We start from the raw sequence: 27,333 nt of genomic DNA, 5'->3' as shown, positions 1-27,333 counted from the left end.
GCCATCAGCGTGGCACAGGCACAGCAGGTTCCCTCCCCTTGTGTACACATAAACACTGGAGGGGGGGGGCGGCTTTACTCTGCTCGCTGTGCCTGTGTGACATCCGGCCCGGGACCGCTCAGGCAGCCCGCAGCCACAAAACTTTTCAACACCTTCTCGATCTTCTAGGGGGGGTCAATGGCCCCCCCTTGCCCTATGGAGCGGACGCCCATGGCCCCGACCCTGGGTTATTCTTCTTTTCAGTCACTTTTTCTCCGGGCCTCACTAGAATCACGTAGAGAAAAACGTTGTTTTTTTCCATGACATTAAAAACGGTCGTGTGTACGCGGCATAAGAGTATCTGTAATGTGTTTTTCTCATATGGTGGATTGAGGATCTGTTTTCCTATCCAAAAATTATTGGAATTAGTAGAACAGAAGGGTTGTGCTGCAAGTTGATGATGATGATGATTCATTTTTTCAACTCAGGAATATGACATTAGAGGAAACATTTCCGAAGAGGAAATAAAATCTATGCATGCAAATATAATAATTGGTTCCAAAACTGATCACACCCAAACCCAAAAGTCATATACAAAAGTCACTCTCGAGCATACTTAATCACTTGTCCCTGGCACCAACCTAGAGATACTTCGGACTCCACATAATGGCATCAATTTTCCAAATCCTCGTGGTGCTCTCATCTTTGGCAGCATCTGGTGAGTACTTCTTAATCTTTAGGAAATAATTCACAAATGTCCTTAAAATAATGCACCCTTTTATTTCAAAGAATACGTGTACTTTTAAAGATAAAAATCAGAAAGAACTCTAAATAGTTTATGTTAGTATTGATATAAAAAATTATTAAAACTGTTTTAGAAGATAGAAGTTCTCGCAAAGAAGTATCAGGACATTGGTCCCTCAAAGCAACCGGGAAGCTACCGTGTTTCCCCGAAAATAAGCCCGGGTCTTATATTAATTTTGGCAACAAAAGACCCAGTAGGGCTTATTTTCAGGGTAGGTCTTAATATATTCGCTTTTCTCCCTGCCTGTCAGGAATCCCCAGTTTGAACAAACTTAAAATGCCAAAATTCTTTCTTTTACAGTAGCACACAATACAGAATGTGTGTGCCCCTGCAATCCAACAGCGCTAAACACCTCAGCCTTCCTCCACCTATCCCAGCCACCAGCGAGGGACCCCAGCCCCCCTCCCTCTGCAATGCTCGAAGCAGGGAAGAGGACACACCGGCATGTGAGAAAAAAAAAACTGAAAACCTGTAAATACCTTGCGGAGACCAGAGTATCCATACTGCATACCGCACAAGTTGATTGCAGAGTCTCCGCACCGTACGGTACTTTCAATGACCCGCCGAAGCTCTGTGAAGGGAGGGGGGGCCCAATATCTCACGCAGACAGGCAGGAGAAGAGGAGACCAGCGCTGCTCCGTATCAAAGGCACCTGACACCGCTAGAGACACACAGCACACTGCCGTAACAGGATTATTCCTCAAAAATCACATAATCACCTCGAACTAGGGCTTATTTTCGGGGTAGGGCTTATATTGCAGCTCTCCTGGAAAATAGCGCTAGGTCTTATTTTCGGGGTAGGTCTTATTTTCGGGGAAACACGGTAATACCTGGGAGCTCAGATGCAATATTCTACATTTAGCTCCAGAATCAGAGCCCTGGCACATTGCACTGTACATATCTATATAAAGGTTTGGTATGACATGGCAATGGTTGCAGGAGACGTGCCATATGCAAATTCAGACTTCTACATTGAGTCCTTCAGTTTCCGCAGATCCCGAGGCACTTAGGAGAGCAAAGGCACATGTTGGTGAATTCTTTTACCTTCTTGCCATGGAGTTACCAGTTTAGATATTAGTTATGAGTGAGTGAGCGAGTAACTTGTATAGCACTACAAATGCAAACTAAATCGCCTCAAGGCGCTGTATCCAATGTCGTCGTCCAGCCACGCTTTAGAATAGATGTGTCTTAAGTTTTTTCTCCTGAAGTCCCGATAGTTCACTTCCATCAGTGGCGGCCCGTCCATAGTGGGCGCAGGGGCGCCGCCCCCCCCAAAGCTACTCATCAACAAAAAAAAAAAAATGAAAAAAAAAAAAAATGACTTTTTTTTTTTTTTTTATAACATGTCCCTTTAAGTGTGTGTATGTGGGGGGGGGGCGGAGCGCCGGCCACCGAGGTGCTGTGGGAAGCATGATGTCATCGAAATCGTGAGATTGGGCAAGCCGCAAGAAAATCTATCGGCTGGCTTTTATACTGCCCACGGAGCGCAAATCTCCGCGCTCGCACAACCACTCTGTGCTGGATGTGGTGTCCTGTTGGTGGTTAGTGATTGGCTGGTCCATAGGACTTAGGGCGGTGCTTTTATCTGACCAGCCAATCACTTCCGGTTTTCTCAGTGACTCATCCTGGCTAGTCTGAACATCGGGACATCTCACTGAGCTGCTAGCAGGTAATTAGGCAGAGAACTCTTGTGTTGTGCTCTCAGAACGTGCAGCAGCAGTGTCCTGTGTGTAGTGGATCTGGGATGTAGAAGGAGGGGAGAGTACAGTGAAGGGCTGAGAAGCTTTTAGCACATTTCCTGGGGACAGTAATCTGGATGGGGCTGTTAGTGTTATTACACATCTCCAGTATGTGTAACACGAGGGCCCCCCAGCTCTGCAACCTCCTAGAGTCATGCAGCTCATGCTGTGTGTATTCTCTCATCTCTCTTCTATATCTCTCTCTTTCTATTCTAAATCTATCTATCTATCTATCTATCTATCTATCTATCTATCTATCTATCTATCTATCTATTATATCTCTATCTATCTATCTATTATATCTCTATCTATCTATCTATCTATCTATCTATCTATCTATTATATCTCTATCTATCTATCTATTATATCTCTATCTATCTATCTATCTATCTATCTATCTATCTATCTATCTATATCTATATATTATATCTCTATCTATCTATCTATCTATCTATCTATCTATCTATCTATCTATCTATCTATCTATCTATCTGTATCTATTATATCTCTATCTATCTATCTATTATATCTCTATCTATCTATCTATCTATCTATCTCTCTATATATCTATCTATTCTATCTCTATCTATCTATTCTATATCTATCTATTGATTATATATCTATAGCTATCTATCTATCTATCTATCTATCTATATATCTATCTATATATCTATCTCTATCTATTATATCTCTATCTATCTATCTATCTATCTATCTATCTATCTATCTATCTATCTATCTATCTATCTATATATCTATCTATCTATTATATCTCTATCTATCTATTCTATATCTATTTATCTATCTATCTATCTATATATCTATCTATCTATTATATCTCTATCTATCTATTATCTATCTATTCTATATCTATATCTCTATCTATTCTATCTATTTATTATCTATCTATCTATCTATCTATCTATCTATCTATCTATCTATCTATCTATCTATCTATCTATCTATTCTATATCTATCTATTTCTATCTATTTATCTATCTATCTATTCTATAGCTAGCTATCTATTCTATATCTATCTATCTATCTATCTATCTATCTATCTATCTATCTATCTATCTATATCTCTATATCTATCTCTATATCTATCTCTATATCTATATCTATCTATATCTATCTATCTATCTATCTATCTATCTATATCTCTGTCCGTCTGTCTGTAAGCCCAATCACGGGTGAGTGACGTTGGGGGGGGGGGGGGGGTTTGTGATTTTGCTTGCGCCCCCCTAAAAAAATGGAGCACCAGCCGCCACTGACTTCCATCCAAATTTGCCAGATAGCTGGTACAGGCACTAACATAATTATTATATTTTTTATTTTTTGTATTAATAAAGTGTTTTTTTTAGACACTTTTTTACGTTTTGGATGGTGTAGAGATGGGCTTGAGCCCTACCATTATTTTTATTACTGCTGTGTCCCCACTTGGGTGATTCACCCTTTCCATGTAACCTGTGACCTCGAAAACAACCAGGAGACGCTGGAGAGACCTTGACCACTCTAATGCCGCGTACACACGACCGTTTTTAATGTCATGGAAAAAACTATGTTTTTCTCGATGTGATTCTTGTCAAGCCTGCCTTGCATACACACGATCGTGAAAAAAAAAATGCTCGAGCAAAGCGTGGTGACGTACAACACGTACGACGGCACTATAAAAGGGAAGTTCCATTCGGATGGCGCCACCCTTTGGGCTGCTTTTGCTGATTTTGTGTTAGTAAAAGTTTGGTGAGAGATGATTCGCACTTTTCAGTCTTCGTGCTTTTCACTCTGTTACAGCGTGACGAATGTGCTATCTCCATAACAAACGCTACTTTTACCAGAACGAGTGCTCCTGTCTCATAACTTGCTTCTGAGCATGCACGTTTTTTCCCCGTCGTTAAAGCTTACACACAACCTTTTTTCACGACGTGAAAAACAAAGCGAAACATTAGAGCAGGTTCAAAATTTTAAATGGCTATATTTCACGTCGAGAAAAACGCTCTGGAGCCCACACACCATTGTTTTTAATGACCAAGTTAAAAAATTGCATTTTTCTCGTCATGAAAAACGGTCGTGTGTACGCGGCATAAGACAGCAGGTAAGCCTTTTAATTTTGCTTTTTAAATAAGAATGCTCAAAGCGGAGGTCCGGCCATAATTTTTTATTTTATTTTATTGACGATCCACATATTAGTATAGCATAGAAACAATTACCGGTAAATAGATAAGCCGCTTCCGATTCTCCCATGACTTTGTGGCCATTTGCATTTTAATTAAAGCGGTGGTTCACCCTTAAAAACAAGTTTCTACCATGAAATGCAGCATACTAGCGCGAGCTACAGTATGCCTTTATTTTATTTTTTTGCGCCGTACTCACAGTTTAATCCCGTAGTTAAGTTTCATACTCTCCGCGGGGAATGGGCGTTCCTATGCAGAGGGGAACATGATTGACGGCCGAATATGGCGCGTCACGCTTCCCGAAAATAGCCGGAGTAGGACTCGGCTCTTCACGGCGCTATACAGCGCCTGCACACAGACTAGGAGCTGACTGCGCAGGCGCCGTGAAGAGCCAAGTCCTATTTCGGCTATTTTCGGGAAGCGTGACGCGCCATAGCCGGCCGTCAATCATGTTCCCCTCTGCATAGGAACGCCCATTCCCCGCGGGGAGTCTGAAACTTAACTACGGGATTAAACTGTGAGTACGGCGCAAAAAAATAAAATAAAGGCATACTGTAGCTCGCGCTAGTATGCTGCATTTCATGGTAGTAAAAAAACAATTTTTAGGGTGAACCCCCGCTTTAAGGGCATGTGAACAGGAAAATTGCCATGAGAGCTCCCGGCGGTTTTTAACCCAGCAGTTTTCCTATGGGAAACACTGCGATGAAGCATACACACGGCCGGGATTCCCGACCAAAGCTCTCATGGCAGTTTTCTTGTCGGGAAACCCGGTCGTGTTGTGGGGGGAAAAAGTTACCAAGCAGGTTCTCGGTTTTCCCCTCGGGTTTCCCAGCGTTAAAAAGTCAGCTGGGAAACCCGTACGTGTGTACGGGGCTTTAGTGTACTGACCACGGTAATCATGGCTGCTGGTTCATCTCACCCTAGGCTTATACTCGAGTCAATACGTTTTCCCAGTTTTTGCCTCGGCTTATATATTCGGGTCGGCTTATACTTGAGTAGGGACGCAGAAACAAGATTTTAGGATACTTGGAAGAATGGCTAGAAATTGAACAGTCCCCGATCTATTTGAGAGTTATGGGGAACGGAGGGAGTACTGTACTTAGGCAATTGCTAACTGACACCCTCCCTCCACGCCCCCACCTTATTAAAGCGGGGGTTCACCCTTAGAGGGCACTTTTCCCCCTTCGCTTCCTGCTCGTTTTTACTAGGGGAATCGGCTATTTATTTTAAAATATGTGCAGTACTTACCCGTTTACGAGATGCATCCTCTCCGTCGCTTCCGGGTATGGGCTGCGGGAATGGGCGTTCCTTCTTGATTGACAGTCTTCCGAGAGGCTTCCGACGGTCGCATCCATCGCGTCACGATTTTCCGAAAGAAGCCGAACGTCGGTGCGCAGGCGCAGTATAGAGCCGCACCGACGTTCGGCTTCTTTTGGCTACGAGTGACGCGATGGATGCGACCGTCGGAAGCCTCTCGGAAGGCTGTCACTCAAGAAGGAACGCCCGCTCCCGAAGACCCATACCCGGAAGCGACGGAGAAGATGCATCTCGAAAACGGGTAAGTACGGATCATATTTTAATACAAATACAAATAGCCGATTCCCCTAGACCGAACGAGCAGGAAGCTAAGGGGAGAAAAAATTTATAAATGGGTGAACTCCCGCTTTAAGGAGAGGGGAATATGACTCCCCTTCCTCAATCCCCCTTTTTTTTTTTTTTGCACAACCTGAAACTGAAAGACATAGTAATGAGGATAGAGAGATGAGAATCTTCCCCTATTGAAAATAAAGATAAATACACATGGGTAAGAGGGATGTAGATGTGTTTGTATAGGGGCAATGAAATTCACATAAAGATATCTGCCCCCCTTTTGTTTTTTGCACAATTTGAAGGAGATAGTAATGGGGATAGAGAGATGAATCTCTCCCCCCTCGAAAGTAAAGATAAATAGTAGGGCTGTGGAAATTAACTATTAATTCATCGATTCATCTTTAATTTCTTTGATTGATCAAAATGTTTTTGATTGGTACTCACCTCTCCGCCGGCTTCTGGGCCTTCAGGGAGTTCCGTCGGAGATCCGGTAACGTCACGGACACCGGCGGGGCTTGCCGTGTCCATCTGAAGGGCTCCTTTGCTGTGCCTTCATATCTGCATGCCGGCGGGACCTTACTATCTGCCACACGCAAGGGCTGTTACACTTCCCTCTATCACTTCCCTCTATAAACCTGGGATTCTACAACCATCCACTGGGAGTTGTGATAGTTCCCTTCATGGGACACCTACATGCCGACGGACTGATGTTAACCCCTCCTCATCTGGATTCAGCAGTGGTATCGTTGTACACATTTTTATACCAGTATCATACTTAGCTACATGTTTTTATGACTGCTTTTGGTACCGTTTGGTATTACTCGCACCATTTTTACAGTTTATGTAGCTACATCGATTTTATCTCCAGTGCAATATTTATTTTGTTACCTACTTGAAGACTATAAAAGTTTTAATGCTATTCCCATCGAGCGCTGCCTTTGTGTGTTTTTTGTATCCTGCTATCCATTTTTCCAATGGTTGGTAGCTGCACTGGGAATCAGCCTGCAAGGAGATCAGCTAAAAGTAGTCGGATCTGTATGTGTGTTATAATTAATCGAAATTAGTCGATTAATCGATTAAAAAAATCGATTAATCGAACACAAAAAATTTGATCAGTAACAGCCCTAAAAAATAGACACAGGTAATAGGGGGTATAGATTTGGGGTAAAGTTATTCACATAAAGATGTGTATGTATATGTGTGTATGTGTATGCATACGCATATATTATTTTATTTTGATTTTTTAGGGGTGGTCCTATGTTCCTCTTCTTATGTTTTCTCTCGTTTATTAGCTAGATTGGCCCAGGAGAATTAAGAGTACATGTTGCGGTATAGATTTATAGATTCATTTTTAAGTGTATGTTAGAGGACGGATCCATTTATGTACCTATATGTATTTCGTACGTATTTATGTGTATTTTGAGAATGTCTAGTATTTTTTATGAATGACTTGCAAATTGTTTTGCAAAGTATGTAAGATTTTTATTTGTAAAAAATTGAATAATAAAAAAAAACTAATAATTTAAAATGATGGAGAGCAGGGATGTGTCATTTACCAGCACTTTCCTTGTCTTAGTAAACTGTTTCAGTTTATAAATGAATGGGAAGCTCTGTACAGAGCTATTCCTGTTCATTCATTCTGTGCTGCTGAGGCTACCAGACATAGAGACTGAGGTTTCCTCAATATTCTTTCTCTGTCTCAAAGGTGAAACACCAGAGGTCTGTTTAGATCCCTGATATTTCACCAAAGCCCCCAACGGGGGGCTCTAAAAAAATAATAAAAAAAATAATACAATTTTTTATTTTTACAAAAAGATTTTTATTATGGAAAAAATAAATAAACAAATAACAAAAAGACAAAAACTGACACCAGTGGCAGAACTACCGGTGTCGCAAAGGTCGCACTTGCGACCAAGCCCTGGTGTTCTGCCGCTGTGGGGGGACCCCAAAATAGCAGGAAGGTGGCCCCACTGCGGGACCTTAATAAAGGGTCCCACGATGGGAGTAAAGGGCTACGGGATCAGTGGGAAGGAGGCCGGAGGGGGGACTTAATGGTTTCTTGCATCAGGCTTCTACTTCTACCCAGGGCCGCCATCAAGGGGGTACAGGCAGTACTCCTGTAAGGGGCACAGAGGACCCCAGTGGCCCCGATGGCAACCCCCTTTTTTTGTAAGGGGCCCGGATTGCAACCCCTTTTTTTTGTAAGGGGCCCTGAGGTCCCCTTGGCCCACAAGGCAACCCCCCCTTTTTTTTATAAAATATATATATTTTTTATTTATATATATATATATATATATATATTAACCACTTCAGCCCCGGACCATATTGCTGGTCAATGACCGGGCCCCTTTTTGCGATTTGGCACTGCGTCGCTGACAATTGCGCGGTCGTGCGACGTGGCTCCCAAACTAAATTGGCGTCCTTTTTTTTCCACAAATAGAGCTTTCTTTTGGTGGTATTTGTTCACCTCTGCGTTTTCTATTTTTTGCGCTATAAACAAAAATAGAGCGACAATTTTGAAAAAAAAATGAATATTTTTTACTTTTTGCTATAATAAATATCCCCAAAAATATATATAAAAAAAAAACGTTTTTCTTTCTCCTCAGTTTAGACCGATACGTATTCTTCTACATATTTTTCATTAAAAAAAACGCAATAAGCGTTTATTGATTGGTTCGCACAAAAGTTATAGCGTCCACAAAATAGGGGATAGTTTTATGGCATTTTTATTAATATTTTTTTTTTACTAGTAATGGCGGCGATCAGCGATTTTTATCAGTACTTCGACCTTATGGCGGACACATCGGACACTTTTGACACATTTTTGGGACCATTGTCATTTTTATAGCGATCAGTGCTATAAAAATGCATTGATTACTATAAAAATGTCACTGGCAGGGAAGGGGTTAACACTAGGGGTGGAGGAAGGGGTTAATTATGTTCCCTAGGTGTGTTCTAACTGAAGGGGGGGAGGGACTAATTAGGGGAAATGACAGATCGCTGTTCATACATTGTATGATCAGTCATTTCTCCCCCTGATAGGACCGGTAACTGTGTGTTTACACACACAGCTCCCAGTTCTCGCTCTGTAACAAGTGATCGCGGGTGCACGGCGGTGATCACGCCCGCCGGGCACGCAAACCGACACCAGGGGCAAGCGGCGGCGCGCGTGCGCGTCTCTGGTCAGCGCGCACGCACCCCTTTTGGCTGAAATGCGAGATGACGTATAGCTATGTGATCTCGCAAAGCCAAGCCGACCTGCCGTTGTATAACTGTGGCGGCTGGTCGGCTAGTGGTTAATAAAGGGCCCAGAGGTCCCCAGGGCCCTGGATGGCAACCCCCCCCCTTTTATTTTTTTATTTTTTTTATATATATATTTTTTCTTTCTTTTATTTTTTCTTTTTATTAAAAGAATCAGAGGTCCCCAGGGCCCCGGATGGCTACCCCCCTTTTTTTATATATATATTTTTGTTTTATTTTAATTTTTTTTCTAAGGGGCCCAGAGGTTCCCAGGGCAACCCCCCCCCCCCACCACCCAATTTCCCAATTTGTGGCACCCCCCGCTTCTCAATTTGAGGTGGCAGCCCCCCCTCTCCCCTCCCACCCCAGTTGTCTGCTCCAGGGGGCCCATGCCTAAAGCTGTGTAAGGGGCCCCATAATTCCTGACTGCCCTGTCTCTACCTCTATCTTGGAGTCCTGTAGTCCAAATGCAGGAGTAAGAAGAGCAAGGTTGGCAACAGGAATAGGAACCTCTAGTTTGTGTTGTCAGGAAGTCAAAGAAGAGGCAGATGCTAGCAGGATACTGTATATAAATTGCAATGTTATGTTAAAAAGTTAAAAAAGGACAAATAAAAAGGCTTTTAATTGTTTGGGTTGACCTACACCTTAAAGGAGAAGTATAGCTATAGCTCGCTTGGCAGTACTTCTCCTGTGGATCACAGCAGTGCATTAGTTTTGCACTCCTGTGACCTGTTCCCAGCAGACAGCGGGGTGAAGTCCTCTCTCTGCTGATGTCACAGAAGTCGGCCCAGGCACCACGTCATCGCGACAATAAAAGTCGGGATCGGCCACGTGCCTGGACCGACACCTGGCTCAGCCTCTCATCGAGCAGATGAGAGCCTGAGCTGGCCGCTCCCCACCCCTCCACGATCCAGCTCTCCAGTGAGAGAGGAGGGGCAGAGCAGGGAGTTGCTGATTGACAGTCAGAAGCTCCCTGCTCACGGATCTGTCAGAACCGAGCGATCAGCGTTGTTCGATCGCTCGGTTCTCAGTGTAGAAGTGCCAGGGGGACAGATCGGACCATGGTAAGTATAAATGGGGAAAAAACAGACAGTTCAATTTGGTAAAATTTGGCTGCTATGGTTGATACTCATCCTGCGCTGTGTTTTCTCTCTCTCTCTCTCTTTAGGTTACTCGCTCTCTTGTACGGAGTGTTCTTCTAGATCAAACTCATGTACCGGCCCCAATGTGACTTGTCATTCTGGCTCTGTGTGTGGAGCTGTATCCAAAAAAATTTGGGCTCCAGGTAAGTTATTCAATATAAAATGCTATGTGCATTTGATATCAGAGTCTCACAAGCGTCAGTCCACATCAGAGACCATTTTTCTGTTTTATGTGCACAATCCTAAAGTGGATGTAAACCCCTCTCATCCTTTCTAAACTAATGCCATAGTGCTGATCTATACGGATATAGATGCCTCCTGCATGTATCCTTGCCTGTCAAATGTCTCCCCTCTATCTGTTATAAGAACTGAAAAACTGCAGATTCTGTGGGTGGGTCTGTTGTCTGGAGCTCTGTGGGTGGAGTCTTGATGTCGGTAGACTCTCCGCCCTCCTCTACACTCCCCTTGTCAACATGCATTTTTTCCTGTGTATTCCTTACACTAAATTCTGCTATGATCACAAACATCCAATCAAAATCCAGAAAAGTAACCACATGACTTCAGAAAAGGAGTGGGGGTGGGAATTAAAAACCAATGCCTGTCTCCAAGCTAGTGCATGAGATATGTAAATAACCCGTCACTCACAGCAAGGGGGCGGAACGGACTAAGGTTTTTCTCCGTTTTATTTCACTGAACAATAAAAGAGGATTGCTCAGAGCTGGATTAACTCTGTGTGGCAAGACTGGGCACAGATGATAGGAAATCTTATTCTCTACATTGTGACATCAAAAAAATACATTTCGGGTTTACATCCACTTTAAGCTTTTAACCCTTTCGCTGGCCAGAGAAGTTTTTTATTTTTTATTTTTTTTTGCACATAAAAATATAATTTTAGGCCTAAAGATTACATAACACGGGCAAAAAAAATATGGGCTAGATTCAGGTAGCCCTGCGCAATTTAGTGCGGGCGTAACGTATCACAGTGTGAAAGCAGCCTTAGGTCCCTTTCACACGGTCAGTCCGACCTAATTGGACCCTCCATTCACCTCTAAGGCCCCGTACACACGACCGAACATGTCTGCTGAAACTGGTCCGCGGCGTGTGTAGGGCCGACCGGACAATTTTCCGGCGGATCAGACATGTTTCCAGCGGACAAATGTTTCTTAGCATGCTAAGAAACATGTCCGCTGGAAGCCTGTCCGTCGGACATGTTCGGTCATCTGTAAGACTTACCGGACATGTCCGCTTGGCCGAAAGCCCTCGCATGCGTCGGAGTGATCATCGCGGCGACGGCGCGGCGACGTCACCGCGTATCCTGTCCGCGCGGATTTCGATTTGATGGTGTGTACAACCGCGGACCGCTTTCATTGGACATGTCCCCTCGTTTGTATGAGGCCTTAGGAGTAGCAAATGTAAATGGACTTGTGTCCGTTCACAAATGCCTACCTCCACTCTGATCCGCAAAAAAAAAAAAAGAGAGAGAGAGAATAGAGTGGGCTCCTCTCATTGTGGCCCGCGACCAGTTATCAAGTCGCTTAAGTGGCCCTCACTCTTCAAAAGGTTGGGCGCCCCTAATGTAACAGATCTACTGAGACAGCAAGTGGAACTGTAGTATAAGGTACAAGCACCCTGAGAGCAATAGGGATTAACGCTACCAGGACACTATATCTCAAACCACGGCACTTGTCAACAGGTTCCCCCTGTACATGTTCAGCTCGGGACTCTCCCGAGCATTGTTACGAGGACCGTCCGTATTGGACTCAGTGGAATCACTGACCTGCTGTACTCTGCCCTCAAAAAGCCCCATATTTGGGGACATCTTGTGTTTGAGGCCAGTCGGAGCCACCCCTCCCTCTTCTTCCACCCCCAGGACCCAAAAAAATGTTTTTTTGGGGACACCTAGAACCCATAACACAAGGGCTAATTCTTCGATCTTTTGCGTGATACAAACGAGAAAAGAGCTCACAATTACACACTCCTGTGGCCCCTGATGAAGGTCTCTTGTCCTATCAACAGACCAGAAACGCGTCGGGCTAATCTCCATCGCTCTCTACAGAGTGTTTTTTAATCTATTTGTATGTTTTTCTTACTGGGTTTATTTTGTTTTTTTCTTGGTTCCATACACTGGACTTTTGTCCCAGGTGTCACACTTTTTTTATCTTTATTTTTTATGTCTTTTCATTGATTGTTTCAGTAGATTTATGTAATCCAATGTCCAGACTATCTCTGTGAACAAATGTCAACCCATCTTGGTTTAACCCATTTAATAAAATGTATTTATCTTGTACTGGAGTCTGGCCTTTAAAGTCCCATCTGGGGGTAATTCGTTTTTCTTTTCTGTAGTATAAGGTAAAACTATAACTATGTATAGATGGGAGGCACCCCAACGTTTATGGGGTGGAAAGGGGTCGAAAACAAGAGTCTTGTCCTTTAGAATTCGGCATAGTCCCCTAAGGGGAAACATTGGCCATAGAGGTAAACCATGGGTAAACTTTAGAAGCCCCTTAACAAGGCTCCGGACTGGTCGGAGCAAAGAGGTGCCCTATACAAAAAAAATTACCGCTAAAACAACCAATGAGTCTTTGATGCCCAACATATCAAACCTTAAATTAGTGCGCGTCCGTTAAAATGGTAACTGTCAGGGCACTGCCCTTTACGGTCACATTCCCCAGTTGGCTCTGGGTGGAATTGAACCTAGGACCTATCCATTACAAGTCCAGCTCTTTGCATCTGAGCCACTGCTCAAGTGTTAGTTTGCTTGCTGTCCGTTGGAACCTGGTCCTGAACCTGTACTTCTGTGGACCAATCAGTGGCCAGTGCGGCCTATTTAAGCCAGCCCCTTCCTCCTTGCAAATTGCTGGTTCGTTGTCAGTGTTTGGAGTATTTGCTACTGGAAACCTTATCTGTGGATATCCTGTTTTACCTGACCTTTGGCTTGCTCTCTGGATTGCTGCTCTCCTCAACCCTGTGACCCCGGCTTGAACTTTGGACTATCTGACTTCTCAACCCCTTGACCTCGGCTTGTTCTCTGGATTATTCTTCAGCCTTGTCCCTGTTTGAGCACCTTCTGTTTGGACTATTTCCTGTGTGCTTCTGAACAGCCTCCAGTGAGCTTCGGCTATCCAGTTCCCGGTCCACCTTGGATTCCCTCCTGCCACTGGACCCGGTGCCTCTTGGTGCGTCCTTCCTTCTGTCTCAAACACCAGTGGGTGGATCGCATTGAGTCGCAAAGGTGAGCTGCCCTTGGCATCTCGGCCTCGGTAAGTAACGTTCCTGACAGTAACGTTAGTCCCCTATATATTTTCCATTGGTGAGACTTAAAAAAGCCCCCTATAGATTATCAGCTTAGCAATAAGGAGGAGGTCTGGTGGCGGAAGTATTGCTCTCATTTAGAGCTAACTAATTGCACTATAGAGCTTCCACATATATTTGCAAATGTTGTGCAACTAAAATCTCATTTTTTTTTTTTTACACAAATTGTTAGAAAGTGTATTTTGCTGGCAAATGTGCTGGGAACCTTTTATTTTATTTGTTCTCTGCAAAGCCCTTCCATGTCCGCCTTACTCTAAAATCTTGGTATAAATTGTGGGTGGTTGCCATTTTTGTTTCACATTAAACCTTCGTTGCGGAGCATAATACAATGTGTGTTTACTTGTAGGTTCCAGTGGTTCACAAACATTGTACGAGATGTTATGTATATCACAGGACAAGTGCAACATGAGCGGAAGTGCAAGCCTCCCCCGTAATGGAAAAATGAAGATAGGTACATCGTGTTGTGGAACTGATGAATGCACCCCGACTCTTCCTTCCTGTAAGTGACTCTTGCAATTATATCACGTACTGGACACATGAAAAGCCGTGGCTAGCGGCCATGTTGTTCAGGAATCATAGGTAGGTCAGCCATGACAGTTTGTAGGAACAGTTATACCTTGCAGCAGCAAATACTTAGGAGTGCACCTCCATAGCCTTCTAATTTAGCTCAAAGAGCCTTTTATCTCAACTTCGGGACAGCAGAAATGAGCATACAGGCAGTGGACGGTGTCAGTAGAGCAGTGGACGGTGTCAGTAGAGCAGTGGACAGTGTCAGTAGAGCAGTGGACGGTGTCAGTAGAGCAGTGGATGGTGTCAGTAGAACAGTGGCCGGTGTCAGTAGAGCAGTGGACAGTGTCAGTAAAGCAGTGGACGGTGTCAGTAGGGCAGACATTGTTGTCATGGTGTCAGTAGAGCAGTGGCCGGTGTCAGTAGAGCAGTGGACGGTGTCAGTAGAGCAGGGGACGGTGTCAGTAGAGCAGTGGACGGTGTCAGTAGAGCAGTGGACGGTGTCAGTAGAGCAGTGGACGGTGTCAGTAGAGCAGTGGACGGTGTCAGTAGAGCAGTGGACGGTGTCAGTAGAGCAGTGGACGGTGTCAGTAGAGCAGTGGACGGTGTCAGTAGAGCAGTGGACGGTGTCAGTAGAGCAGTGGACGGTGTCAGTAGAGCAGTGGACGGTGTCAGTAGAGCAGTGGCCGGTGTCAGTAGGGCAGACATTGTTGTCATGGTGTCAGTAGAGCAATGGACAGTGTCAGTAGGGCAAAGTTTATTATCACTAGTTTATTTATATATATTATTATTATTTTTTACAATATATATGTATTGGGGGGGGGCTTTGGTAAATTATCAGGGGTCTAAACAGACCCACTTTTGAAACAGAGAAAGGGACTCAGGCCAGAGATTCCCCAGTCCCTTTATCTGCAGTCAAGCAGCAGGGGAATCTGCTCAGGGTGATTAGGTTGTGCCCAGGCACACCTGGCACACCCTGTGCACACGCTTATGATTAACATCTTCACTGTTGGATCTTATTGTCATTATAGCCATGTTATGTTTTTTACCTTAGTGCCAGCGGACAGCTCAGCATCCAATGGAGTGATATGCCGAACCTGCGTGACTGCTGACCCTAACGGGTGTTCCAGCTCAGATAGGAAGTCGTGTACAGGGGATGAAAACATGTGTTTTTTCCTGCCCACTAAATCATCAGGTCAGTATTACAGGCAGAACCAGTGTTATAAAAAAAATTGTACATTTGCCCACTGGCAAAAGAAATGATTGCGGTCGTGCGACAGTGTACCCAAAAAAAAAAAAAAATTGATGTGCTATCTTTCCCACAAATAGACCTTTTTTTTGGTGCTATTGGGCTAGATTCAGATAGGTGAGCGGATCTTTGGATCCGCGTAACCTATCTCATTTACATTACGCCGCCGCAAGTTTTTCAGGCAAGTGCTTTATTCACAAAGCACTTGCCTGTAAAGTTGCGGCGGCGTATCGTAAATCCCCCGGCGGAATTCAAATTCGGCGGGTAGGGGGCGTGTATCATTTAAATGAAGCGCGCCCCAGCGCCGACCGAACTGCGCATGCACCGTCCCAAAAAAATCCCAGAGTGCATTGCTCTAAATGACGTCGCAAGGACGTCATTGGTTTCGACGGGAACGTAAATTACGTCCATCCGTATTCGCAAACGACTTAAAATTTCAAAACTCGGCGCGTGAACGACGGCCATACTTAACATTAGCTACGCCTCATATAGCAGGGGTAACTATACGCCGGAAAAAGCCGAATGCAAACGACGTAAAAAAAAAAGCGCCGGGCGATCGTTCGTTTCTGAATCGGCGTAACTCCTCATTTGCATATTCCTTGCATAATAATACAGAAGCGCCACCTAGCGGCCGGCCTGGAATTGCAGCCTAAGATCCGACGGTGTAAGTCACTTACACCTGTCGGATCTTAGGGATATCTATGCGTAACCTGATTCTACGAATCAGGCGCATAGATACGACCGACCGCACTCAGAGATACGACGGCGTATCAGGAGATTCGACGTCGTATCTTCTTTCTGAATCCGGGCCCTTGTTTTTATTTTTTGCACGTGGCTCCCAAACAAAATTGACGTTCTTTTTTTCCCCCACAAATCGAGCTTTTTTTTGGTGGTATTTGATCACCTCTGCAGTTTTTATTTTTTGTGCTATAAAAAGAGCGTCAATTTTGAAAAAAAAAACACAATGGGCTACATTCACAAAGAGATACGACGGTGTATCTCCAGATACTCCGTCGTATCTCTGAGTTCGGCCGGTCGTATCTATGCGCCTGATTCATAGAATCAGTTACGCATAGATATGACTAAGATCCGACAGGTGTAACTGCGTTACACCGTCGGATCTTACCTGCAATTTAAAAATGGCGCGAGGGGCGTTCTCGCTGATTTACGCTGAGAAATATGTAAATCAGCGAGATACGCCAATTCACGAACGTACGCGGACCAGACGCAGTGTTGTTACGACGTTTCCGTAGCGGTTTTCCCGGCGTATACTTACCCCTGCTTCTATGAGGCGCAGCCAATGTTAAGTATAGCCGTCGTTCCCGCGTCGTTTTTTTTTTTTTTTTACGTCGTTTGCGTACGCCGATTCAGAAACCCGCGCGTCACAAGTTACGCTCACGCCGAAACTAGGACGTCAGTGGGAGCAAAGCACGCCGGGAAATTTCGCGGACGGCGCATGCTCATTTAAATCGGCGCGGGAACGCACCTGATTTAAATGGTACACTCCCCCTAGCCGCGGAATTTGAATTCCGCCGGGGGTTTTACGATCCGCCGCCGCAAGTTTGGAGGTAAGCGGTTTGTGAATTACCCACTTGCCTCTCAAACTTGCGCCAGCGGATCTTAAATCACATAGATCACGCGGATCTAAAGATCCGCTGATCTATGTGAATCTAGCCCAATATTTTTTACATTTTTGATATAATAAATATCCCAATAATAAAAAATAAAAAAATTCTCAGTTTAGGCCGATACGTATTCTTCTACATATTTTTGGTAAAAAAAAAAAAAGAAATTGCAATAAGCGTATATTGATTGGTTTGCACAAAAGTTATAGCGCCTACAAAATAGGGTATAGAACAGGGTTTCTCAACTCCAGTCCCCAAGGCGCCCCAACAGGTCATGTTTTCAGGTTTTCCCTCAGATGAAATGTCTGTGGTAATTACTAGGGCAGTGAAAAATAATGGAAAGCCTGAAAACATGACCTGTTGGGGCGCCTTGAGGACTGGAGTTGAGAAACACTCGTATAGAATTAGTAGTATTTTTTTTTTTATTATTTTTTGTTTTACTAGTAATGGCGGTTATCTGCGATCTATCTGGTTATCTATGCTTTTATTACAAATTATGTGAGCAGACTGCTGTTCCTCTTTAATGTGTGGTTGTTATTAAAGCGGGAGTTCACCCGAAAAGTACATTTTTAACATTAGAGTGATGCTCATTTTGTGAAGGGGAATCGGGTGTTTTTTTTTAAATCTAAGCCGTACTTACCGTTTTAGAGAGCGATCTTCTCCGCCGCTTCCGGGTATGGGCTGCGGGACTGGGCGTTCCTATTTGATTGACAGCCTTCCGACGGTCGCATCCATCACGTCACGATTTTCCGAAAGTAGCCGAACGTCGGTGCGCAGGCGCCGTATAGAGCCGCACCGACGATCGGCTTCTTTCGGCTACTCGTGACGCGATGTATGCGACCATCAGAAGCCTGTCAATCAAATAGGAACGCCCAGTCCCGAAGACCATACCCGGAAGCCGAGGAGGACATCGCTCTCTAAAACGGTAAGTACGGCTTCGATTTTAAAAAAAAACACCCGATTCCCCTTCACAAAATGAGCCTCAATCTAATGTTAATTTTTTTTTTTAGGGTGAACTCCCTCTTTAAAGCGGGGGTTCACCCTATTAAAAAAAAAAAAAAAATTTATTATACCATTACATTCGGCATCGTAGCGCGAGCTACAGTATGCCGGTCTTAAATTTTTTATCCCCGTACTCACTGTGCTATGGATCATTGAAGATTCCGGGGAATGGGCGTTCCTATGGTGAGAGAAGGTGATTGACGGCCGGCCCTGGCACGTCACGCTTCTCCGGAAATAGCCGAAATAGGCTTGGCTCTTCACGGCGCCTGCGCATAGCCTGTGCGCAGGCGCCGTGAAGAGCCGAGACCTACTCCGGCTGTCTTCGGGGAGCGTGACGTGCCAGAGCCGGCCGTCAATCATCCTCCCTCTCCATAGGCACGCCCATTCCCCGCGGGAGTCAGATTCTTCAATGATCGATAGCACAGTGAGTACGGGGATTAAAAATTTAAGACCGGCATACCGTAGCTCGCGCTACGATGCCGAATGTAATGGTATAAGGATGTTAAGGAGGGTCAACCACCGCTTTAAGATAAAATTGGCCTTAACAGTTTTAATTTTGGAAAACCTGAATTTCCCAAACTTTTCATGCTTTTTTTTTTTTTTTTTTTTGCAGGAGGCGGGATATCTGCGGGTGGTTGTGCCACAAAAAGTTTCTGTGATTTCTCCAGGAAAGATGGTGCCCAAGAAGGTGTATTTATCTGTACTAGTGGAAGTAATAGTGGAAGTACTAGTGGAAGTACGGGTCTCCACAAAGGTTTCTACCTCCCGGCTATGATTGGAATTTTCTTTTTAAAGTTATTGATCTGAAATGTCTAAAAAAAATTCTAAAAAAATATATATATCCTATATATACAGTATATATGTATATATCCTCTAGACTAGAAACTAAAAAAAAAGTTTGATTCGTGGGGAACAGATTTTTTTTATCTTTCAGTAACTAGTAGATCATTTTTTCTTTTTTTGTAAGAAAACCTTTTTTGTCATAACCGCAATCCATAATGTTTTTGTTGATCGCAGTATACATAAAAACTATTGAATTGATTTCAGTTTCACTTTTACAAAATGTTTGTTTGCAAACTGTTGTTTTATTTCTTCCTTTTTTTTTTTTTTTTTTTTTTTACTATTTGCATACATTTTATGTTTTTAATAAAAAATAAAATACGCGTTTTTTTTATTTTTTAGTGGCCTACAAATTTACAATTGTCTCAGTTTGGTTTGGAAATCTAGGGCCAGATTCACATAGAAGAGCGGCGGCGCAACGTATCGTAGATACGTTACACCGCCGCAATTTTTCATCGCAAGTGCCTGATTCACCAAGCACTTGCGATGAAAACCTACGCCGGCGGCCTCCGGCGCAGGGCGGGCCAATTTAAATGGGCGTGTGCCATTTAAATTTGGCGCGCTCCCACGCCGGACGTACTGCGATGGAAAAAGTCAGTCGGACTTTTTCCAATCGGAAATTCCGATCGTGTGTACAGGGCATAAGGGATAGCAGGTGCTTCAGCAACAGACATCTGGAGACTGGAAACTACACAGATCAATGGACATATTTGCAAATCTTATTCGGAAACTGTGCTAGCGCCAATATTTTGTCCAAAATAATTTGCGCAGAGCAGCGACTCAACCAGGTAATATAACCATAGTAAATGCAAATACAAGAAACACATATTTGCCAGCACACCATGGATCTTCAAATAATTCCCAAAGGTGTTTAGCAAAGTGATCGCTTCACAGCAGAAGAGTGTGACCACTGATATCTTGGAAACTTTTAAAGCCTGGGCACCCAGCCATCTCCAACTGCCAAATAAAATATAAAGAAGCAGTGGGAAGGGCCGGCTCTTAAAAAACAAAATTAAGAGATACCGGGCCAGATTCAGAAACAACTTACGGCGGCGTATCTCCAGATACGCCGCCGTAATTTCAAATCTGCGCCGTCGTATCTTTACGTCGATTCTCAAAGGCAGATACGTTGAAAAAATAGGCTTCCTCCGCCGACGTAACTTGCATAAGCCGGCGTATAATTGTGTGCAATTTTACGCTGGCCGCTAGGGGCACTTCCTTAGATTTTCCGCGTCGAATATGCAAATGACCTAGATACGCCGATTCAGAAACGTACGTGAGCCCGGCGCATTTATTTACGTCGTTTACGTAAGGTTTTTTTCGGCGTAAAGTTACCCCTGCTCTATGAGGCGTAGCCAATATTAGGTATGGACGTCAGAACAGCGTAAAATTTTTCACGTTTTACGTCGTTTGCGTAAGTCGTCCGTGAATGGGGCTGGGCTTAAGATACGTTCACGTCGAAAGCATGGAGTATTTGCGGCGTAATTTTGAGCATGCGCACTGGGATACGTCGCATGCGCCGTTCGTAAGAAGCGTCATTTACGTGGGGTCACGAGTAATTACCATAAAACACACCCACCTCTTCCACATTTGAATTAGGCGGGCTTACGCCGGCCAATTTACGCTACGCCGCCGTAACTTAGGACGCAAATGCTTTGTGAATACTGCACTTGCCTCTCTAAGTTGCGGCGGCGTAGCGTAAATAAGATACGCTACGCCCGCACAAAGATCCGCTCATGTCTCTGATTAGCGATTAGGGATTAGGGATTAGCAAACCTTTTCCACTGAAGGGAATTCAGTGTATGTGAATGCATGGAGGGCCGCATTCATCTACTAATAAATGAAGATAACATTACATAGCCCCGCCTCTCGGGTCCCCTTTACATTACACAGCCCCCCTGCACATTACACAGCCTCTGTACCTCTAGACTAAGGATCAGTGATACAATAACATTTAATTTTCATTTACATTTTGTGCCTGGGGGGGTGTCTATAGTATGCCAGTAAAGTAGCGCATGTTTCCCGTGTTTAGAACAGTCCCTGCAGCAAAATGACATTTCTAAAAGAAAAAAAGTAATTTAAAACTGATCGCGGCTGTAATGAATTGTCAGGACTCGGCAATATAGATAAAACTCTTTGAAAAAAAATGGCATGGGTTCCCCCCCAGTCCATTACCAGGCCCTTGGGTCTGATATAAATATTTAGGGGAACCCCGAATGCAAAAAAAATAAAAATTGCGTGGGGGTCCCATACCAGGCCCTTCAGGTCTGGTATTTATATTAGGGGGAAACCTGTGCCAAATAAAAAAAAATGGCGTAGGGTCCCCCTCAAAATCCATACCAGACCCTTATCTGAGCATGCAATCTGGCAGGCCGCAGGAAAAGAGGGGGAGATGAGAGAACGCTCTCCCCCCCCCTACTACTGAACCGTACCAGCTCTAGTCATTGCGCAGGGGCCGTGTAGAGCTGACTCTCAGCTCTACATCTTTGGCTATTTTCGGCGGCGCCTTTAAGGTTCGTACTGCGCAAGCACCGCGCCTACGCAGTACAGGGGGTCCTTATCCGCCGGGGGGACCTTCTTCGGCAGAACACCGGTCTGTATTGAGAAAAGCATCCGCCTCTTGTCTCGTCACATATGGCTCCCCATCACAGTTTGCTCCGGAAGTGACATTCCGCTGAAAAACTCTGCAGTGCACATGCGCGCCGCCGCCATATGCGTTCCAACACTTTTACGACAAAACAGCACACTAAAACCGCCATGGGTAGCCGAAAGTGACGAATCGCCCCCATCTTGCTACACTCCGCACTCCTACACCCTAAGGATACAGTGAGAAGGGGACAAGCAGATATCTTTGTACACCCCCTGGAGTTTTACATTTTACACTTATTTATAACAGTAAACTGAGGTTCTATAGAGAAATACAGTACTTAGAACTCCGTTTGACTGTTTACATGTTGAATTTTAAAAGCAGCGGCAAGCTTGCTGATCTCACAGGTTTGCGAATCTGACAGAAGTCCGCTTAAAATTCAACATGTAAACAGTCAGACGGAGTTCTAAGTACTGTATTTCACTATAGAATTTGGCGGGGGGTATTTTTAATGTAATTAATTTTTTTACTTAATTTGGGGGGGCTCAGAAGCCCCTATGTGATGGTGTGTGTGTTGGGGGGGGGGGGGGTTCATTGAAGGATCCGGCCCTGGGGCAGCAAAGGAAGTAAATACAGGTTTGACCCCAGGCAAATGTTTAAATTTGCTAACTGACAAATGCTGGTGAGGGGGTTCGCAACCCGGATCTCTACCTCATACTGTAGGGGGGCGTGGCTGGATTTTTGACGTCACTGATCGTCGTTCCCTATGACAGGGAACAGACGATCAGTGACAAGCCACAGAGAAGAACGGGGAAGGTTCGTTTACACGCACCTCTCCCTGTTCTTCAGCTCCTGCGACCCGATCGCGGGACACCGGCGGCTATCGGGTCTGCGGGTCCCGCGCTTGCGACCCACGGCTGGGCTCTTAAAGAGGACATATACATACGTCCATGTGCCCAGCCATGCCATTCTGCCAACATATTTAGTCGTGCGGCGGTCCTTGAGGCCGCGTACACACGGTCGGTACATCTGATGAGAATGGTCCAAAGCGGTCCGTCGCGCCTACACATCATCGGTTAAAAAAACGATCGTGTCAGAACGCGGTGACGTAAAACACAACGACATGCTGAAAAAAACGAAGTTCAATGCTTCCAAGTATGCTTCGACTTGATTCTGAGCATGCGCAGGTTTTTAACCGATGCTTTTGCATACTAACCATCGGTTTTGACATATCGGTTAGGCGTCTATCAATTTTAAAGCAAGTTCTACAATTTTTGACCGAAGGATAACTGACCGATGGGGCCAACACACGATCGGTTTGGACCGATGAAAAGGTCCTTCAGTCTGTTTTCATCGGTTTGGACCGACCGTGTGTACGCGGCCTGAGTGGTTAAACGTACAGTAATGCACAGAAATATGCTGCATTGAACATGCAGTAATGCACAGAAATATGCTGCATTGAACATGCAGTAATGCACATAAATATGCTGCATTGAACATGCAGTAATGCACAGAAATATACTGCTTTAAATGTGCACTAACACACAGAAATAGACCCCTGATATTACACCAAAGCTCCCAAATGGGGCTCCTAAGGCTGCATTCACACCTGAGCGTAGGTCGTTCGGTCGTTTTTTCCTGCGTTTTTTTTCCAGCGTTTTGTCGCGCGTATTCATGCTTATTTGCGTGTTTGCATACAGCGTCGTCCGACGTTTTTGTACTTCGACGGTTTTTATTTTAGCCAATAGAAAAAATGATCATCTTTTCATCACTTGTTGCTATGTTGGTAGATTTCTTTTATCTTCTGCCTGGGTGAAATGTTCTATTGATTAAAGCGACGAAACGCCCGTAGCAAACGCTCGTTGTCGCGCTAGTCGCTTGAATCGAGCGTTTCCATTACTTTATATGGGAAATGGAAACGCTCAAAAACGCCCAAACCGCCCGATACGCGCGACAAAAAAGGGTCCGGATCTTGTTTGAGCTTCAGGCGTTCGGCGTCAGGCGAATTGGAGTGGAGATGTGAACCATCTCCATAGGGAATAATGTATTTTTCCCACTCTAGCGTTTTTGAGCGTCGCGCTTCAGGCGACAAAACGTACAGGTGTGAATGCAGCCTAAAAATAAAAAAATATAATAAAAATAAAAACTACTGACACTGTCAACTGCCCTACTGACACCAATCTCTGCCCTACTGACACCATCCACCGCTCTACTGACACCATCAGTATACTGTATATACACATGCACACACATGCAAATATGTTTGAGCTTCGGGGTGCACACCCTAATGCCATAGGCTGCACACACCTATGTATATATCACAGTCATTTGTGAACTGAAATAGTCCAAAATAAGGTGAATAGGTCCGTGAAGACGTATATGATATCCAATTTGTGATGGTCGATCACCCAGAGAGGAAAAATCACCAGCGTGAAGAAATCTGCCAACAAATGGAATATAAGGAGGCTTAACAGAACACATGGACCCAATTCAGCTTATAGCAAATGGGTCATAAAGACAATGGGCCAGATTCTCATAGTTTCCTGCGTTGGCGTAGTGTAAGCCATTTACACCACGCCTGCGCAAATTACTTGAGCAAGTGCCGTATTCGCAAAACACTTGCTCCGTAATTTGCGGCGGCGTAGTGTAAATGGGCCGGCGTATGGCCGCGTAATTCAAAGGGGGCGGCTTGTATTCAAATTAAGCGCGCCCCCGCGCCGATCGAACTGCGCATGCGCCGGGCGTAAAAATAGCCCAGTGCGCATGCTCCAGCTCACGACGGAAAACGTCATTGACGTCAAGTCGTATTCGCGAACGACTTAGTAAAACGACGTAACCGACGGAAAAAGACGACGCGGACCCAACGCCATACTTAACATGGCATACGGCGGACTGGCGTAAGGTTACCCCCTCATATAGCAGGGGTAACCTTACGCTTATGGAAACAACGTAAACGACGACGAGGCGGCGCAAATTCGTTCGGGAATCGGCGTATCAGGCTCATTTGCATAGTCAAATGAGACCTGAACGTAAACGCCACCTAGCGGCCAGCGTAGTATTGCATTTAGGATCCAACGGTGTAAGTGACTTACATCAGTCGGAACCTAGCCTAATTCCGGCGTATCTTGTTTTGAGAATACAAAACAATGATACGCCGGCGGGATTTTCGAATTACGCCGGTATATCTGTAGATACACCGGCGTAACTCTTTTGAGAATCTGGCCCATCGGTGTCTCAATACCTAGATATAAACGCTTCACTCCAATCATCTGCAAATGGACTGTATGTTGCTAGTGAAATTGCCAACAATCACCGACACCGATCTACCAATAAATATTAATGTATAGGGCCTTTCGAAGTCCACTAGAGGTACAACAACATGGTCAACAGCTTTCTCTTCCCTTCTTCACAGGGACAACTCCGGGGACAGGTGCCTAAGGCTTCGTTCACATCTAGGTGTTCCGGATCGAGGTCGGAATTACAGAAATTCTGCCGGTGATCCCAAATCACCGCAGATCATGAGGCACGCTTGCTATCCATGTTAACTTCCAATGGCACTCCGATCGTGGTGCGATTTTACCGCGATTTGTCGGTTGGGTGACAATCGCAGTAAAATCGTGCAAACTGAATTGTCCCAGGACTTCTTTTGGGTGAGAGACATCCCACGATACCGTTTGCGCGATTTTACAGCGATTTTTCGGGGCGACAATCGTGGCAAAATCGCGCCACGATTGGGGTGCCTTTGGAATTGTGTGCAACGATTTGGGATCGCGGGCAGAATCGCTGCAATACCACCCGCAATCTGGAACGCCTGGATGTGAACAGAGCCTTAGGGCATTTATTATCAGCACAGCCCCCATCAGAGGTGTCCACAACAGATGCCAGTCATTGCCCATCAGATGCCAATCAGTGCAAATTAAAAAAAAACAATCAGTGCCCATCAATAATGCCAGTCAGTGCCCATCACAGATCCCAATCATTGCCCATCAGTATTTCCAGTCAGTGCCCATCACAGATGCCAATCATTGCCCATCAGTAATGCCTGTCAGTGCCTCCTCATTAGGGCTGCCTATTAGTTTCGCCTATAAGTGCCCATCAGTACCCTTGTTCTATCAGAATACTGCTAACCATCAGAAAATGCAACGGAAGTGACGCTGTGAACAAAATTGCTTATTGTGCATGCGCTATGCATTCCAGCATGGCCGATATGCGTTTAAATAGGTTTCCTATTGTGACAGAACAAGTAGCCAGCAGCAGACTTATTACACCCAGGCAAGTGTTCAATTTCACACTTATTTTAGCAGTAAACTCACCTTATATACTTAAATAGACTATTTCACCACGACATATACTATTTCACCTTATATACTATTTCAGTATATAATCAGTTTGCCGCTGAGCAGTGCGGGGTGTACCAAGATGGCCGTCGCCACCTTCTGCCTGCCTGCCTGAGTGTAAGAAGATGTTCGCTGCTAGCTTTGGAACACATAGCGGCCATGTTGGAACACACGGCGCATGCGCAGTAAGCATTTTCTGCTCATAACGTCACTTCCGTTACATTTTCTGATGGGCAGCGGTATTCTGACAGGACACTGCCTATTAGTGCCCATCAGTGTCACCTATCAGTGCCACATATCAGTGCTCATCAGGGTCACATATCAGTGTCACCTATCAGTGCCCACTAGTGGTACCAATCAGTGCCACACCAGTAGCTTTGGAGTTTTTCAACTTTTTTCAAGTTTTTTGCAATAGCGTTTTTTCGTTTTTTAGCGTTTTTCTGCGCTAGCGTTTTTAGCGGTTTTTTTTTTTTTTTTACATATTTTTTTTTTTCAATTGATCAAAAACATAAAAAAGAAAAAGAAAAACACTGGTGAGCGATGTTTTTGAGCGTTTATCAATGTTTATCAGCTTTAGAGCATTTTTACAGCTGTTTTGTTTTTACTGCTCAAAACTGCTGATAACAGCCTATGGGCTAGATTCAGGTAGGAGGGTGTATCTTTGTGCGGGCGTAGCGTATCCTATTTACGCTACGCCTCCGCAACTTAGACGGGCAAGTGAAGTATTCACAAAGCACTTGCTCCGTAAGTTGCGGCGGCGTAGCGTAAATCAGCCGGCGTAAGCGCGCCGAATTCAAATTGAGAAGAGGTGGGCGTGTTTTATGCAAATAAAACATGACCCCACGTAAATGACGTCTTTAACGACGTTCGTGAAAGAATCCCAGTGCGCATGCTCGAAATTCCGCCGCAAATCGTCAATGCTTTCGACGTGGACGTAATTTACGCAAAGCCCTATTCGCGAACGACTTACACAAACGACGCAAAATTTACAAAATTCGAAGCGGGAACGACGTCCATACTTAACATTGCGTACGCCTCATAATAGCAGGAGCAACCTTACGCCGAAAAAGCCTAACGTAAACGACGTACGTTTCTGAATCGGCGTATCTACTCATTTACATATTCTATGCAGAACTCAACGGAAGCGCCACCTAGCGGCCAGCGTAAATATTGCACCCTAAGATACGACGGCGTAGGAGACTTAC

At 44.6% G+C, this 27,333-nt stretch overlaps 1 protein-coding gene across 1 annotated transcript; it reads left to right on the top strand.

The window, feature by feature from the left end:
• Positions 1–600: 600 nt before the first annotated feature.
• On the top strand, positions 601–19,216 carry LOC120916325 (phospholipase A2 inhibitor and Ly6/PLAUR domain-containing protein-like). Its single transcript, XM_040327231.1, has 5 exons — positions 601–697; positions 10,696–10,812; positions 14,328–14,480; positions 15,543–15,683; positions 18,978–19,216. The coding sequence occupies exons 1-5, from the start codon at positions 646–648 to the stop codon at positions 19,169–19,171; spliced, it is 657 nt and encodes a 218-aa protein (XP_040183165.1). The 5' UTR covers positions 601–645; the 3' UTR covers positions 19,172–19,216.
• Positions 19,217–27,333: the final 8,117 nt, after the last annotated feature.

This window comes from Rana temporaria, chromosome 10 (assembly GCF_905171775.1).
Source record: "Rana temporaria chromosome 10, aRanTem1.1, whole genome shotgun sequence".
NCBI lineage: Eukaryota > Metazoa > Chordata > Amphibia > Anura > Ranidae > Rana > Rana temporaria.
This window is presented reverse-complemented; position numbering and strand designations above follow the sequence as displayed.